This window comes from Schistocerca cancellata, chromosome 5 (assembly GCF_023864275.1).
Source record: "Schistocerca cancellata isolate TAMUIC-IGC-003103 chromosome 5, iqSchCanc2.1, whole genome shotgun sequence".
NCBI classification, from domain to species: domain Eukaryota; kingdom Metazoa; phylum Arthropoda; class Insecta; order Orthoptera; family Acrididae; genus Schistocerca; species Schistocerca cancellata.
The window spans coordinates 229,771,731-229,788,924 of record NC_064630.1 but is presented as its reverse complement, the minus strand read 5'-3'; the positions used below and the strand labels follow the sequence as shown (position 1 = coordinate 229,788,924).

Here is a 17,194-nt window from a genome sequence, read left to right as displayed (position 1 = left end):
ACATTCATGTTTCTATTTACATAACTTATATGTTGTCCTGATAGTTTGTTGGCAAATGTCATACCTTCTTCTTGTTGTACCTTGTTCAATTGCTCAATGAAATGCCATCTAATAATGCCAGTTGGAGACTCAATAGCAGATACTTCTGCTAGAGCATTTCTGGCAAACTTAATCATATGACACATGTCCAAGATACAATAAACATTGTATTTTTCTACAGGATGAGGAAAGTAGCTTTTAAAATCACCCTTGGAAAAAGTACAGCCAAGTGAACGTAAAGTGCTTATATTTACCTTACAGCCGTCACATGTAACACACCAAACCCTAATGCCAGAACTATGCAGCCTCTCTAAAGCAGATTTTATCACTGTGGCCTGATTATTTGCCTGTACACCAGATTATTTGCCTGTACACCGTTGATAAAGAAATATGTAATCGGGCATTTAAATTTGCCATTAATAGAGACAAGCATGAAAACCAGAGCCTCAGATGCCTCTATTACTTCTTTTGACTGAGGCACTTCCCCACCAAAGTCTAAAAAATCTGTGTATTGCTTAGTTCCTTGGTCCCAAACTACTTGCTTTCTAATTTCCATACTGTCTACATGAATCGCTGAACTGGTCCCTTACAATTGGGTTCAAATCCATATACTTAAAACATCTTTTAAGAAGCCAGGTTCACAGTCTACACTTGCCACCCATTTGGAAATCAATGATTTATGGGGCAGAGGCATTAATTTTTGCAGGTATTCATATGCTGCTGGTGAATAAAAGTAGACAGTCGTCGCAAACATTTTCATATTTGTTGTGTATCTATTACTCTTTGAGGAGAGAGAGTTGTTCACTAAATTGCACACTAATTCCACTTGTGTTCCTTTCTGATGATTGAGGAAGTTATGTAACTTCTCAGGAAGACGCCCCTTCTCCTTCAATGAACTTATGATGTCATATCCATGGAAAACACTTTCTTCTCTCTTCTTCGAAGTTTTTCACGGACACACTTCAGTTAACGTTTTAATTCGTGCACAGTGTCTGAGAAAAAAAGTGCAAGTTTCAGTCGCCTTGTCTTCCATTTCTACTTTCGACTGTATACCACAATCAATTACTGAAGAACCAACTGCACTCTGAAATAAATAATTTCGTTATGTATGATTGAAACAACTCGAGGCTTGATGAAAATATATTATAAGAAAACTTTGGGGGTGTGAAAACATCCTTATACTAACGTTTTCGACACAATTCGCAGCTTCTGCATTGGATAAATGGGACATGCTTTCCACGGAAGAATTCTCATTGACAACATTCTCCACGCAATCAGTAGCGTCTGCAGTGGGCAAATAGAGCACGTATTCCATCACAGAACGCTAAAAACAAAAATATGGACCTGTATTACAACATTGCTTAGACCTATGTAGCCCATTTGTGTCCGTGCGAAATAAATGCACAAAAGTAAAAATCACACACATAGCAAGGAAATTAATTAGCTACCTCAAATGGAGAATCATCGTTGTCACTCAAAATCCTAACCACATGTCGTCGTGGCTGTTTATTTGATGGCATCAAATGTGTCGGAAAGTCAAAAACTGATGGCACTGCTTCGGGTTTGAGACGTTTCTTCCACGTTCCAGGGCTCACTACGTAATCATCTTGTCGGAAATGGTTTCAGCAAAGAAAACTGCAAGACGTAGGATTAAAATCTTTCCGCTTCACGGAAGTAATCCACGTCTTTAGTAGCTCTGGGTGCTTTAGAGGAAACCTGTTCAAAAACATCGAATTAGCAATCTCACAAGTCTGTATTGTTATCGTATTGTATCGGTAGTCCTATTGCCTGTGAAATGATAGGTCACTTTCCTTACTCCATCGCTTCGTACAATTGAAAGCGGAACAAGAAATCACCATTTCGATAGTCCTTAATTCCTTATACACCGTACACACCGAGAGAAACTTCTTGCCAAATTCGAATATGGCGGGCACTACAGACGACAGTAAACAGCTGGTACAGCCATCTATCGGTAAGTCCGTTAGTTGAGCATCCCTCATTTCGCTAGCTTTAGACGCCTGTTGTATCCCCTGGGGCACAAGACCCGTTTGCGACTTATATCATTGCCATCACAAAAACGTTTGTAAGTAACGACGTTTATTTATTTAATAGTTTGAGATGTAAGTTTATGTAACACGTCGAAGAACTCATTATCTTTGTATTCGTTTCACAATGAAGCAATTAGTAAAGATATGCGTACAAAACTTTACGGATCGAGTCGAACAGTTTTCAAATTTTAAACATGAAACTTGAACCTTGCATCACTGCGGATAAAAAAAATGAATTTAGCTGCAACAAACGAGCCCACTGATGTAAAATAACAGAGCCGCCGACTGTGTTGGTTGGAAGCTTGGGATCTTTTAAACGTAACGTGACAACAAAACGGAGGTTTACTTATAAAAATGTGCATTTCATTCGTGGAGCTGTTGTTATAATAGTAACTGTATTGGCTTAATTTTAAGAAACGTGCCTTGTTATTTTGGGCAATACAGTCCGACCACTGGCACTGTGTAATTAATATATGGGACTTTCGTGTCACATGTTAGTTCCTTCACATGCCTTCGTTGTCAGATGTTTGCTTTATACTACTTAGAAATTAATTCTTTCTGGAGTTCTTTTCTTTAATATGTTGTTTTCATGACAAAAATGCCCTGGTAGTTCGTATAAGTGCCTTATTTTATGCTGTTGTTGAATCTCTGCAAGTTACATATTTTGCCACATGCCAGAAATAGTTTTCCTCATCAATGTGGCAATTTAAATTCATGACATAAATAAACAATTTTATGAAAAATACAGACGCTTACCAAGTAGAGAAACTGTTGAGCAACACTGACTGTGCAGCTTTCAGAAGATAGATTGCTGTAGTTGGTTACTAGTAGTGATACTGTGTGGTGAGATTTGGCTTGCACCTGTAACAAGGTCGTGCAGTGAGCTTTTATGGTTTGCTTAAATTGGTTAGGCATGTGACTGGAGGGTTCTTTTGAAAAGGGTGCAGTGAATTTGCTTTCCCAGCTTGTGGTTGTTCACTAATGACCTCATTATTGACAGGCCATTGAACTTTCCTATTCAGTCAGGTTAACTTCAGATCATCGGTACCCCCTCACCAGGTTTTGATCAAATTATCACCTTTCTAACTTAGGTAGGCTTTGAGCTATGCTACAGATAAGTCTGCCACACAAACTTGCAGTCCAGTAATCAATATGGACTCAAGAAGTATTGTCCTTGTGCTATTGTCGATGCATATGGGGCATCACATGCAGTACAGTCACTACATTACAGGCTGAAGCTGATGTTTGGTACTGGTAGCTTCAGCTCACCCTTTCATTCCTACATACAATTGTTAGAGGTCCAACTTGGCAATGGAAAAATTGTTTCATTGCAGTTTTTTATATTTTCAAAACTATTCTTGTGTCACATAACATCTTATTGTTAGATCTGCACTCCCAACTTTCCATTCTTAAGCATGTAGTCACAAATGTTTGGTATGCTGTAGCAACATACAGTGAATACATCTGTTCAGTTAAACAGTATGGACATTCTGTATTCATATATATAAATGTGGTAAACTTATTTCGATACTATATTTAACATTTTTTTTCACCAGTAGTTCCCGAATGTGCAGTCTTTAGGTATGCGTATTGTTAGCCAAAAACATACAATTTTTGCATCTCATAAATACATTAAAAGGTGTAAACAGAAAGAACTCCATCCAGTGGTAGCATGTCAGTCAAAACCCATAGTAAATTTAAATAAACGTAAACTGAAGCTAAAAATCAATATTATTAGCCAAATGGCTATGCAGCAGATCACCAAAGTTAAGCGCTGTCGGGCTGGGCTAGCCCTTGAATGAGTGACCATCCTGTCTGCTGAGTGCTGTTAGCAAGTGGGGTCCACTCAGCCCTCGTGAGGCAAATTGAGGAGCTACTTGATCGACAAGTAGCTGCTCTGGTCTCGTAAACTGACATACAACCAGGAGAGTGGTGTGCTGACCACATTCCCCTGTGTATCTGCATCGAGTGACCTCTGTGAGCTGAGGATGACACAGCAGCTGGTTGGACAGGTGGCCCTTTGTGGGCCGTTCAGACGGGGTTTAGTGTAGTTTTTACTATCTAATTGGGCACAGCTCTTCATAAAGGTGTTTTATAGATTTGTTGTTCACAAGTAGTATAGGTAATCTCTGTATGCTTCTTAGATACCTGGTGCTCGGATAATAATATGTCGTATTCCAAATGCCTTTTGTATTATACTGTTTGTAGATTATGATAGGCCTATATTTTGTTATGACAATTATTTCTTGAGAATGTGTTATTAGCATTGACCTAGTTATTCTACTTTCCATGGCTTCGATGCAGAAAGCTGTAGGCATATGCCATATCAATTCAGGCAGGCTAGAAAAAAATCTTACGTTCATAGTCTTGGATGTTTTTAAATTTACCATGTGTTGAAAGGAGGACTAAGTAAGGAACATGTATTTTTTTATTTTCTCAAAATCTGCTCAGAGATACAGCCCTCCAAAGATGACACTGCGCATACCATATTGAAGATGCGAATTTTGGAAAAATTTTTAAAATTCTGTATCTCTGGAACAGTTCTGGATATTTTTTATTTTTTTTTTTCTTAAAGGAAATTGATTTATGATTACAAATAAATCCTCCATTTGGACTTACCTGTCAAAGTTCTTTTACTGTATGTAGCATTCTGAAAATTATAAAAAAAATCCAGTAATGTCTAGCCATAAAATTTTTATTTTTTTTATTTTTTCTGTTGATTAGTGCCATATAGTTCTACATTCTCTGAAAAGGAGAGCTGAACTTTTAGGTTTTATAAACAATAGAAATTTTTGCTATACATAAAACATGTTTTATTACATTCTCACGTAACAGGCTCATAAAAATCAAAACCTAGCCATGTTTAACATGATTTTAGTTTTGTAAGATGAGTAAGAGACTCATTTTTTTCAAGCATTTTAAATGGTTCCAAAATGTATGTGAAAGGTCCAAAGACTATAAAAAAGCTTCTGTATACTTGGTTTTGTACTGAAATTAGCCAGTCAATCAACTAAAAATGTGTTCCACTGCTTCAGTATATTCCTTTGATGTAGAGGGATGCCTACCTGTTGAACCAATAGGAACTGGAGTACTTGCAATCTTCAAAACATTGTGAACAGGAAGTGAGCATTGATGGCATTGTTGCTGTCCTTCAGCTTGAAACCTTTATCCAGTAGCTGGCCCATGTGGTAGGATAAAGTTCACCGTAAGTTCATTTAGCTTATAACTGGTGTCTATTATATCTGCCATCTACCAGTCACACACACACACACACACACACACACACACACACACACACCACCACCACCACAAACATCCCCCTTGCCAGTTTGTGAATCTGAATATTATCCAGCTGTTTCTGAGGTGTTGGCCGAATTAACAGAGTTTCTTGTTTCTTGCTTTTTAAAATGTGTGCAGTATGAGTTCGCCCATCACTTTTAGTCCAAAATGTGTCTTCTGAATTCCTTTCACAGAAGTAGTTTGTTTGGACCATTCTTCTTTTTTATGCTCACAGAATTCTTCGATTTCCTCTTTGGACAAAAGAATGAAGGCTGTGGATGTGTAAGATTTCACAACTCTCATAAAATCCTTTGCATTCTGAATTGCAGCTGTATTTGGTCTGGAAAGATTGTTTTGTAGCATGGTGCTTCAGCAGGCCGCCTACACCATCACAAGGCCCCTTCCCGTGACCAGTAGCCACTGTACATCCAGTCAGTTGGCACAAGCGACTTACTCAATTCAAACAGCTGGTAATGATTTTCAAAATGACTAGGAGTACCATCAGGAATGATGATGATCTTCTTTGCTCCTGTTTGCAGTTGAAGAATTTTGTGCATTGCTAGCGAAGCGTGTGCAGAGTCATGCCCTGTGTCATAACTGCAACACTTGTGGTCTTGTTTTGAAAATATGTAAAAATTGAAACCTGGTCCTTACTCCAATGATACCCTTGTACTTCTTGTGGGATAATTGCAGACCAGTTCTCAGCAAAATCACAGTGAAGCACCAAACATAGTTCTTCAGCCTTTACACAAACTTTCACTTCTGCAATGTGTTGTGTTGCAACTTCTTAAAGTGCTGGTGTGTTACTGCTTTCACTGAGCAATTACAAAGTTCATCAATGATACTGTCAAAGGCAACAGTTTTCTTAATTCATTTATTTTCCTCCCATGTTGCATATGTAACTTCTGCAGAGGTATCTGCTACGTCTTCCAGGCCAAGTATCGGTAAAGACAGTCCTCCCTTTCCAGGGCAGTCACCACATTCTGGAAACAAACAAGTATCTCGCTTTACGTCACAGACTGCTAATGACTTCACATGCCCAAGGATGACCATAATAGGGTTCTGGTCTTCCGAAGACTCCTTTTACGGACCTTACATTTCTTGATTTCTCTACCATGTACTTTGATTCTGAGGGGACGTTGTTCAAAATTGTTTTCTTTGAAAATGTCTCTGGAATAATAGTTAAAACTAGCACCTTTTCACTGGAAGATGGTCAGTATTCAACAGCTGAATTGATATTTGTGAAAAATTCCTGGCAAGAGGTGCAAGAGTGCTTTGGTTCATTTTCTTCTGAAGATGGAATTTCTACTTTGAAGAGTGTGGCCAGTTTTGCTGTAGTGTATTAATCCATAGCTTTAGTAATTTCTGTGCACTTTTCATGATGCATCGAGCTTATGATGATTAGACTTCACTGACCACAGTTTCTTAACAGAACTAACACCTACCTCTGTAGTTGACTGATTCAGGGTATTTAATTCTTGCTCTATTTATGCAAAATCTGCATCATGGGAGAAATAGTCAGCACACTTCACTTCCCTGTGACCCCAGTCAGAAGACAAGACTATTCAGTAAACAAATTAGCACTGAACAACTACAATACAGAAACCTGCCATGAACAACCCTGACAAAGACACTGAAAAAAACAAAGTGTAAGAAATAACTGCAACAAGGAAAGTGAAAAGAAATAACTGCAACAAAGACACTACAAAAAAACATTGTAAGAAAGAAATTAGTAAGAAACAACTTTAGTGAAAACATGCATTACCCTTGAAAGTTAAAAAAAAATTTAAATAAAACCTGTCCAGCTTAATAGTGGAAGCTCTCCTTTACAGAGAATATAGTACTGCATGGTACTAATCAACAGAAAAAATCTAACTTTTCTGGATCAGAATGTTTGGAAAAAAAAAAATTCTTTAAATTATAGGAAAAAAAATTCAGAAGGCAATAGTAAAAGAACTATGACAGATGTCCAAACAGAGTATATCATTGTAATCATAAAGCAATTATCTTTCAAATAAAAAAACACCTCTAACAAAATATCTAGAACTGGTTAGAGATACAGCATTTAAAAAAAATTCCAAAATTTGCATCTTCAAAATGGTGTTCATAGCATCGTCCTTGGAGGCCTGTATCTCAAGGCAGTTTTTTTTACATAAGCCTGAATTTTAACATATGCTAAATTCAATAACATCAGAGACTATGATATACTATGAAGGCAACTCCGTACATGAAGTGATATGCATTATGCCTGTACTGTTCTTGGACACTTTAAAGTTGGTTAAGTATAATGTGTTAGTCTTTTATATAGTAAATATTAAAAAGTTTGTAAGCTACCCTGAAATCATTCTGTTTGGCACTAAACTCTTGAGATGTTGAATTGGTATTGCCTTACGTTCCTTTTTGGAGGGACATATTTACAACATCACTGTAAATGAACAACAGCTCAGCTTACTGAGATACAAACTGAGAGCTTTTGTTGCTTTTTGGATTTGATGTCTTTAAGTATTTGTCAGCCTTATGTGTGGAATACCATAAAGAAGACATTAAGTTGCAGACAGGTTGAATTAAGATACTTACATAAAGCTTTCATCCACAGCCTTCATCAGTAAAAGAGAAATACACACAAGCAAGCACACCTCACCTCATGCATGCATAATTGTGCATGTCTGCAACTTAGCATTTCTTGTTTACAATAAGTAGCAATCTGTCTGCTCCTGCATTGTTGTTACTTCTACCTGGAGTTTCTATTGTTTGATTGTGTGTGGAATAGCTGTTCGTAATCCGGAGATATTTTCTTTACTATATTTCCTATATAAGTCTAGAAAATTAATCACGTTTTAAGCAGATCTTGCCAGATTCTGTGTTTGCATATCTGTATTGTATCTTTTAGTAACTGTTAAAACAGATTGGTGGCAAGTAGTGTTTTTGATGTTCAGGCTGTGGAGTAATTGCCGTGGGAAGAGGACATGGACTACTTACAGAAAGTGCTTGCAGAAATTTCAGTGAAAGTGGATAATTTTCCTATTGGAGCAGCAAATGTCCATGACAGTGTTTCACTAGAGTCTGAAATAAACACAATACAGTCCAAGATACAATGCGCTCAAGCTGATGTACTCATCTTACAAGCACTGACAGAAATTGGTGAGTTGTTCTGCTGCTCCTGCTCCATGTGCTTCAAGGATACATGACATATTTAGCAAAATCAGTTTAGTTTTTTGATAAACTTAAGCAAATCACTAATATTTAATTTTAATGTTGGTCTTCACAGAAGCATGAGATTCCACGTGACTGCTTTGACCCATGGCTTCATCAGTGTGGTGGAAATGGCTAGTTCCAGCATACACAAAATGACAACAATGACGTCACTACATACACGCACAGACAGATGCGAACAAAATTAAAAATGACACAATAACGTTTCCAAAAGTGAAATGGAACTAACGGGACAACCACAGAAAATTGGGGGTATAGGGCAGGGTCAAGCTAAATATACAGCAATAATAAAATGCTGCACCATTCCAAAACAAATAATATCCAAAAAAATTTAAACTACAGAATTCCGCTTCAGTAACAAAACCACAAGAATCGAACATTTCCTGTGACCTATATTGCTCAACCACAAAAGAGAGAGAGAGAGAGAGAGACTCTCATAAATCTCCCAAGTTGTTGCCACAAACATGACACCTAACATATTCAGCAACAAGACTTAAAAATCTTTCGGTCTTACCCATACGTACCAAAATAACAATTAAAAAAGTTAGACTTCTTTCTGCACAACAAACACCAACCTAATGATCTAACAAAAATTCCAAACACGTCAACAAAAAGAAAACCTTAATAACTCACCGAAAATACTTCCACAACCTATGTTATCGCACTAACTATCTGAACTCAAAACCATGTTAGCACGATGACAGTGAAAACTCAAATAAACCCAATACCACACATTAAGCTCAGCACATTCACATCCACCACCAGAGGGCATCATCAGATATAACAACACGACATGTACAAACACAACCAACTCAAAAACTGCGTGCTGTAGTGGCGTTGCACACCACAACTCTCTTTAAGTCACAGGTCATAACAGTCGTGCGGAATTGCACAATTCCTTTGTACTCTCTCATCATGCTTTGTGGAACATAACTTACAAGTTAGTAGTGCTTCATTTGCCGATCAATCATACTAACGATATTAGACATATAATGACTGTCCAGATTTAAACAAAATTACAGTTTGTTTACAGGTAAATGTTCGATTCAGAGACAAGGAAAAAACAGTGATAAATAGCTATTTTTTCCACCGCTAATAACTGGCATCATTAACCCACAAATCTTACAGATAAAGACAGAATACACAAATGTCGTATGTCCATCCCTTACTGCTGAAAAACTAAGAAACAGTTTATAAAATGGAGACATTATTTCTGAAGTGAATTAACCCTATTATACTGCACAAGAAATGTGGTTCCATTCAAAATATTCTCAGCACTTATCTTGATTTCCCATTTTAACAATTATAACAGTGTTAAATGCAAAATGGGCAAATAAATACAGAAATTTTTGGATAAATTTGTTACACCTGACATTTTTTTTTTCATTTATGTATTACATATTCCTGCCTATGTATTTATGTCTGCTAGTTCCATATCAATGCACCTAGTATATTTAAACAGTATAAATTATCTTTTTTCATTTATGTAATATGTATGCAAGGCTTTGTATTTATGTATGTATGTTAGTTATACATCAAAATACCTATGCTTATTAAACAATGTAAATGGCATTTGCTAAGAAAATATTTAGACTTCATCCCATAATTTGTACATTCACTGACGACTTCCACACACTATATGTTGTCTAAGGATGAATAAATAAATAAATGTCCTTATTTTACAAGAGTACTTTTAGCTAGCAAATAGTCAATGAACAGTTAATGTAGCAAGTTACGGCGCTGGAACAGTACTTACCTGCAAATTCCAGGGATCATAATTGTAAGCTCTATAAATGTGTCAGTCAGTTAACAGACGTAATTATTAGTGAAAACATGAGGCAACATGGAGATTTGTGAATGGAAGATATGTTGTGCAGTTCAGGGAAGCTGGTGATGGGTGAAGAATCTAGATGGCATGGGCACTGAGGCAGTTGGTTTAGTCATATAGTATACTCCAGTGAACACTGCCCAGTGTGACAATAAATGTGATAACGTACTTCATCAAAATCATTTGATTCAGGTACAAGAGAAACATCGTACTGCGGTAAAATTTCACCATAAATAAAGAACAGCTGATGTTAATGAACAGCATAATAATAATAATAATAATAAATTACTGGCTAAAGAAGTTCACCTCAACACATTCACATCTAACTAAATTATTTAACAATATGAATATAATAGAGGGAAACATTCCACATGGGAAAAATATATTTAAAAAAAAAAGATGATGAGACTTACCCAACAAAAGCGCTGGCAGGTCGATAGACACACAAATAAACACAAACATACACACAAAACTCTAGCTTTCGCAACCAACGGTTGCCTCGTCAGGAAAGAGGGAAGGAGAAGGAAAGACAAAAGGATTGGGTTTTAAGGGCGAGGGTAAGGAGTCATTCCAATCCCGGGAGCGGAAAGACTTACCTTAGGGGGAAAAAAGGACAGGTTTACACTAGCACACACACACATATCCATCCACACATACACATGTGTGGATGGATATGTGTGTGTGTGCTAGTGTAAACCTGTCCTTTTTTCCCCCTAAGGTAAGTCTTTCCGCTCCCGGGATTGGAATGACTCCTTACCCTCGCCCTTAAAACCCAATCCTTTTGTCTTTCCTTCTCCTTCCCTCTTTCCTGACGAGGCAACCGTTGGTTGCGAAAGCTAGAGTTTTGTGTGTATGTTTGTGTTTATTTGTGTGTCTATCGACCTGCCAGCGCTTTTGTTGGGTAAGTCTCATCATCTTTTTTTTTAAATAAATTATTTAACAGTTACATTGCAGACCCATACACATTCCCAGATACACTTGCACATGGAATAACCTATCTGAAACCTAAAGATCAAGCAGACACAGCAAACCCAGCTAAATATCGCCCTATAACATGCCTACCAACAATATACAAAATATTAACTTCAGTCATCACACAGAAATTAATGACACATACAACACAGAACAAAATTATAAATGAAGAACAAAAAGGCTGCTGCAAAGGAGCACGAGGATGTAAAGAGCAACTGATAATAGATACAGAGGTGACATATCAAGCGAAAACTAAACAAAGGTCCCTACACTACGCATACATTGATTACCAAAAAGCCTTTGATAGTGTACCCCACTCATGGTTACTACAGATATTGGAAATATACAAAGTAGATCCTAAATTGATACAGTTTCTAAACACAGTAATGAAAAACTGGAAAACCACACTTAATATCCAAACAAATTCAGATAACATCACATCACAGCCAATACAGATTAAGCGTGGAATATACCAAGGAGACTCATTAAGTCCTTTCTGGTTCTGTCTTGCTCTGAACCCACTATCCAACATGCTAAATAATACAAATTATGGATACAATATTACTGGAACATACCCACACAAAATCACACATTTGCTATACATGGATGATCTAAAACTACTGGCAGCAACAAATCAACAACTCAACCAATTACTAAAGATAACAGAAGTATTCAGCAATGATATAAACATGGCTTTTGGAACAGACAAATGTAAGAAAAATAGCATAGTCAAGGGCAAACACATTAAACAAGAAGATTACATATTGGATAACCACAGCGACTGCATAGAAGCGATGGAAAAAACAGATGCCTATAAATACCTAGGATACAGACAAAAAATAGGAATAGATCATACAAATATTAAAGAAGAACTAAAAGAAAAATATAGACAAAGACTAACAAAAATACTGAAAACAGAATTGACAGCAAGAAACAAGACAAAAGCTATAAATACTTATGCTATACCAGTATTTACCTACTCATTTGGAGTAGTGAAATGGAGTGACACAGACCTAGAAGCACTCAATACACTTACACGATCACAATGCCACAAATATAGAATACATCACATACATTCAGCAACAGAAAGATTCACATTAAGCAGAAAGGAAGGTGGAAGGGGATTTATAGATATAAAAAACCTACATTATGGACAGGTAGACAATTTAAGAAAATTCTTTCTAGAACGAGCAGAAACTAGCAAAATACACAAAGCAATCACTCATATAAATACATCAGCTACACCATTGCAATTTCATAACCACTTCTACAACCCTTTAGATCACATAACATCAACAGATACAAAGAAAGTAAATTGGAAAAAGAAAACACTACACGGCAAGCACCCGTATCATCTAACACAGCCACACATAGATCAAGACGCATCCAACACATGGCTAAGAAATGGCAATATATACAGTGAGACGGAAGGATTCATGATCGCAATACAGGATCAAACAATAAACACCAGATATTACAGTAAGCATATTATTAAAGATCCCAATACCACAACAGATAAATGCAGACTTTGCAAACAACAAATAGAAACAGTAGATCACATCACAAGCGGATGTACAATACTAGCAAATACAGAATACACCAGAAGACATGACAATGTAGCAAAAATAATACATCAACAACTTGCCGTAAAACATAAACTAATAAAACAACACGTTCCCACATACAAGTACACACCACAAAATGTACTGGAGAATGATGAATACAAATTATACTGGAACAGAACGATTATAACAGATAAAACAACACCACATAACAAGCCTGACATCATACTCACCAATAAAAAGAAGAAATTAACACAACTAATTGAAATATCCATACCCAACACAACAAATATACAGAAGAAAACAGGAAAAAAAATTGAAAAATACATCCAACTGGCTGAGGAAGTCAAGGACATGTGGCATCAGGATAAAGTCGACATTATCCCAATTATACTATCAACTACAGTAGTCATACCTCACAATATCCACCAGTACATCAATGCAATACAGCTACATCCAAATATATATATACAACTACAAAAATCTGTAATTATTGATACATGTTCAATTACCCGAAAGTTCCTAAATGCAATGTAACATATACCGTACAGTTACAAGGAAGTCACGCTTGACCGAGGTCCGCGTCACGTTCCATTTTTAACCAGACTTAAGTGTGAGAAAAAAAAAGTCAATAATAATAATAATAATAATAATAATAATTATAACAACACAGGCTACAGATCAAAATAGAAAAACTGAGAAAAGACATCGGACAGTTAACATAATTTATAAGAAATAAAATATCAGACAAAAAACGAAAAAGGTTAGGTAAAATCTCACAACAAGAAGTGATTGAGCAGTTAGATGAAAAGAAGCAGAAATTACAAGCACTGGCCAAACGTCTTAGAAGATACAAAAAAAGTGAAAATAGAAGGAAACAAAACCAAACATTCAACACAAACCAAAAGAAATTTTACCAGACAATAGGTGACTCGCACATTAAAATAGACAATCCACCAAACATAACAGACACAGAACACTTCTGGAGCAACATATGGTCAAACCCAGTACAACATAAGAGGCATGCACGGTGGATACAAGCAGAAACACACACATACAAGATGATACCACAAATGCCTGAAGTGATAATCTTGCAACATGAAGTCACCCAAGCAATTAATTCTACTCACAATTGGAAAGCCCCTGGAAAAGATAAAATAGCAAATTTCTGGCTAAAGAAGTTCACCTCAACACATTCACATCTAACTAAATTATTTACATTGCAGACCCATACACATTCCCTGATACACTTACTCATGGAATAACTTATCTGAAACCTAAAGATCAAGCAGACACAGCAAACCCAGCTAAATATCGCCCCATAACATGCCTACCAACAATATACAAAATATTCACTTCAGTCATTACACAGACATTAATGACACACACAACACAGAACAAAATTATAAATGAAGAACAAAAAGGTTGTTGCAAAGGAGCACGAGGATGTAAAGAGCAACTGATAATAGATGCAGAGGTGACATATCAAGCTAAAACTAAACAAAGGTCGCTACATTACGCATACATTGATTACCAAAAAGCTTTTGATAGTGGTACCCCACACATGGTTACTACAAATATTGGAAATATGCAAAGTAGATCCTAAATTGATACAGTTCCTAAACACAGTAATGAAAAATTGGAAAACCACACTTAATATCCAAACACATTCAAATAATATCACATCACAGCCAACGCAGATTAAGTGTGGAATATACCAAGGAGACTCATTAAGTCCTTTCTAGTTCTGCCTTGCTCTGAACCCACTATCCAACATGCTAAATAATACAAATTATGGATACAATATTACTGGAACATACCAACACAAAATCACACATTTGCTATACATGGATGATCTAAAACTACTGGCAGCCACAAATCAACAACTCAACCAATTACTGAAGATAACAGAACTATTCAGCAATGACATAAATACGGCTTTCGGAACAGATAAATGTAAGAAAAATAACATAGTCAAGGGAAAACACACCAAACAAGAAGATTACTTGTTGGATAACCACAGCGACTGCATAGATGCGATGGAAAAAACAGATGCCTATAAATATCTGGGATACAGACAAAAGCTATAAATACTTATGCTATACCAATATTGACCTACTCATTTGGAGTAGTGAAATGGAGTAACACAGACCTAGAAGCACTCAATACACTTACACGATCACAATGCCACAAATATAGAATACAGCACATACATTCAGCATCAGAAAGGTTCACATTAAGCAGAAAGGAAGGAGGAAGGGGATTTATCGACTTAAAAAACCTACATAATGTACGGGTAGACAATTTAAGAAAATTCTTTCTAGAACAAGCAGAAACTAGCAAAATACACAAAGCAATCACTCATATAAATACATCGGCTACACCATTGCAATTTCATAACCATTTCTACAACTCTTTAGATCACATAACATCAACTGATACGAAGAAAGTAAATTGGAAAAAGAAAACACTACATGGCAAGCACCCGTATCATCTAACACAGCCACACATCAATCAAGATGCATCCAACACATGGGTAAGAAAAGGCAATATATACAGTGAGATGGAAGAATTCATGATTGCAATACAGGGTCAAACAATAAACACCAGATATTACAGCAAGCATATTATTAAAGATCCCAATACCACAACAGATAAATGCAGACTTTGCAAACAAGTAGAAACAGTAGATCACATCACAAGCGGACGTACAATACTAGCAAATACAGAATACACCAGAAGACATGACAATGTTGCAAAAATAATACATGAACAACTTGCCATAAAACATAAACTAATAAAACAACACGTTCCCACATACAAGTATGCACCGCAAAATGTACTGGAGAATGATGAATACAAATTATACTGGAACAGAACCATTATGACATATAAAACACCACCACATAGCAAACCTGATAGAATACTCACCAATAAAAAGAATAAATTAACACAACTAATTGAAATACCCATACCCAATACAACAAATATACAGAAGAAAACAGGAGAAAAATTTGAAAAATACATCCAACTGGCTGAGGAAGTTGAGGACATATGGTATCAGGATAAAGTTGACATCATACCAATTATACTATCAACTACAGGAGTCATACCACACAATATCCACGAGTACATCAATGCAATACAGCTACATCCAAACGTATATATACAGCTACAGAATTCTGTAATTATTGATACATGTTCAGTTACCCGAAAGTTCCTAAATGCAATGTAACATATACCGTACAGTTAAAAGGAAGCCACGCTTGATCAAGGTCCGCGTCACTTTCCATTTTTAACCAGACATAACGTCTGAGACAGAAAAGAATAATATAATAATAATAATAATACAGTTTTGATATATATACTTAATTTCCCCTTGCTCAAATTATCATTTCATCCTCTATGAATTCGTCTATTGAATAGTACTATTTTGCCGACAGAATCTGCTATAGCCTCGTTTCTAAAATTTCTAACTTCCTATTAAATATTTTTTTGCCCATTAACTTGTTGTGTATTGTTGCCTCCCTACATTGTGGAGTCTGCGCATATAATTTCAACTGGCGTGTGGCTAGCATAACATTATTTTTGTTTTGTGTGTAATATGTATGGTTAAAATGATTCTCCTCAAATAATTTTTGTCTACTATGTAGGAAGATTATAATTTCATAACTCGGATAACAAAGCAGTACATTGATAGATAACTTTTTTATAGACCAAGATAAGTTTAAGGACATAAATGCTTATCCTGTTGAGAATGGTCTTCCAGATTATGGTGCACAGCTAGTTACAGTACATGACATAGCGCTATGCAGTATATCAAATCAGACTTTAAAAGCAGTGCGTTCAATTAACAATGTAAATACTGCAAACTTTAGGGAAAGCCTACAGCAGCTAGACTGGGATGAAGTGTATAAGGAACCTGATGCAAACTTGAAATAGAACTTATTTCACAACATATTTTTAAGGGTATTTGAAAATTGTTTTCCCAAGAAAATAGTGAAACATAATGCCAAGAAAACATATAAAAAAACCTTGGCTAACTAAAGGAATAAGAATATCTTGCAACCGTAAAAGAGAGCTGTATCTAACAGCAAGAGGGAGTACTGCCCCCGAAATTGTTCAATATTATAAGAACTATTGTGCGGTACTAAGAAAAGTTATTAAAAAGTCCAGAAGCATGTGTACCATTTCTGAGATCAATTACTCTGATAATAAAATTAAAGCAATTTGGAATATTATTGAAAGGGAAA

The 17,194-nt window shown here is 36.1% G+C and overlaps 1 protein-coding gene across 6 annotated transcripts in view; it reads left to right on the top strand.

Moving 5' to 3' along the window:
* Positions 1 to 2,030: 2,030 nt before the first annotated feature.
* LOC126187663 (uncharacterized) overlaps positions 2,031 to 17,194 on the top strand; it is a 112,763-nt gene continuing 97,599 nt past the window's right edge. Inside the window, exons 1-2 of one of the 6 annotated variants that reach the window (XM_049928883.1) lie at positions 2,031 to 2,122; positions 8,303 to 8,507. In XM_049928883.1, the coding sequence (XP_049784840.1) occupies positions 8,333 to 8,507 (175 nt within the window). In that variant the 5' untranslated portion in view covers positions 2,031 to 2,122; positions 8,303 to 8,332. Of the gene's footprint in view, positions 2,123 to 2,248; positions 2,428 to 8,302; positions 8,508 to 17,194 lie in introns of those variants that run through there. The other 5 variants (XM_049928885.1, XM_049928886.1, XM_049928887.1 and 2 more) reach the window with 5 other exon arrangements.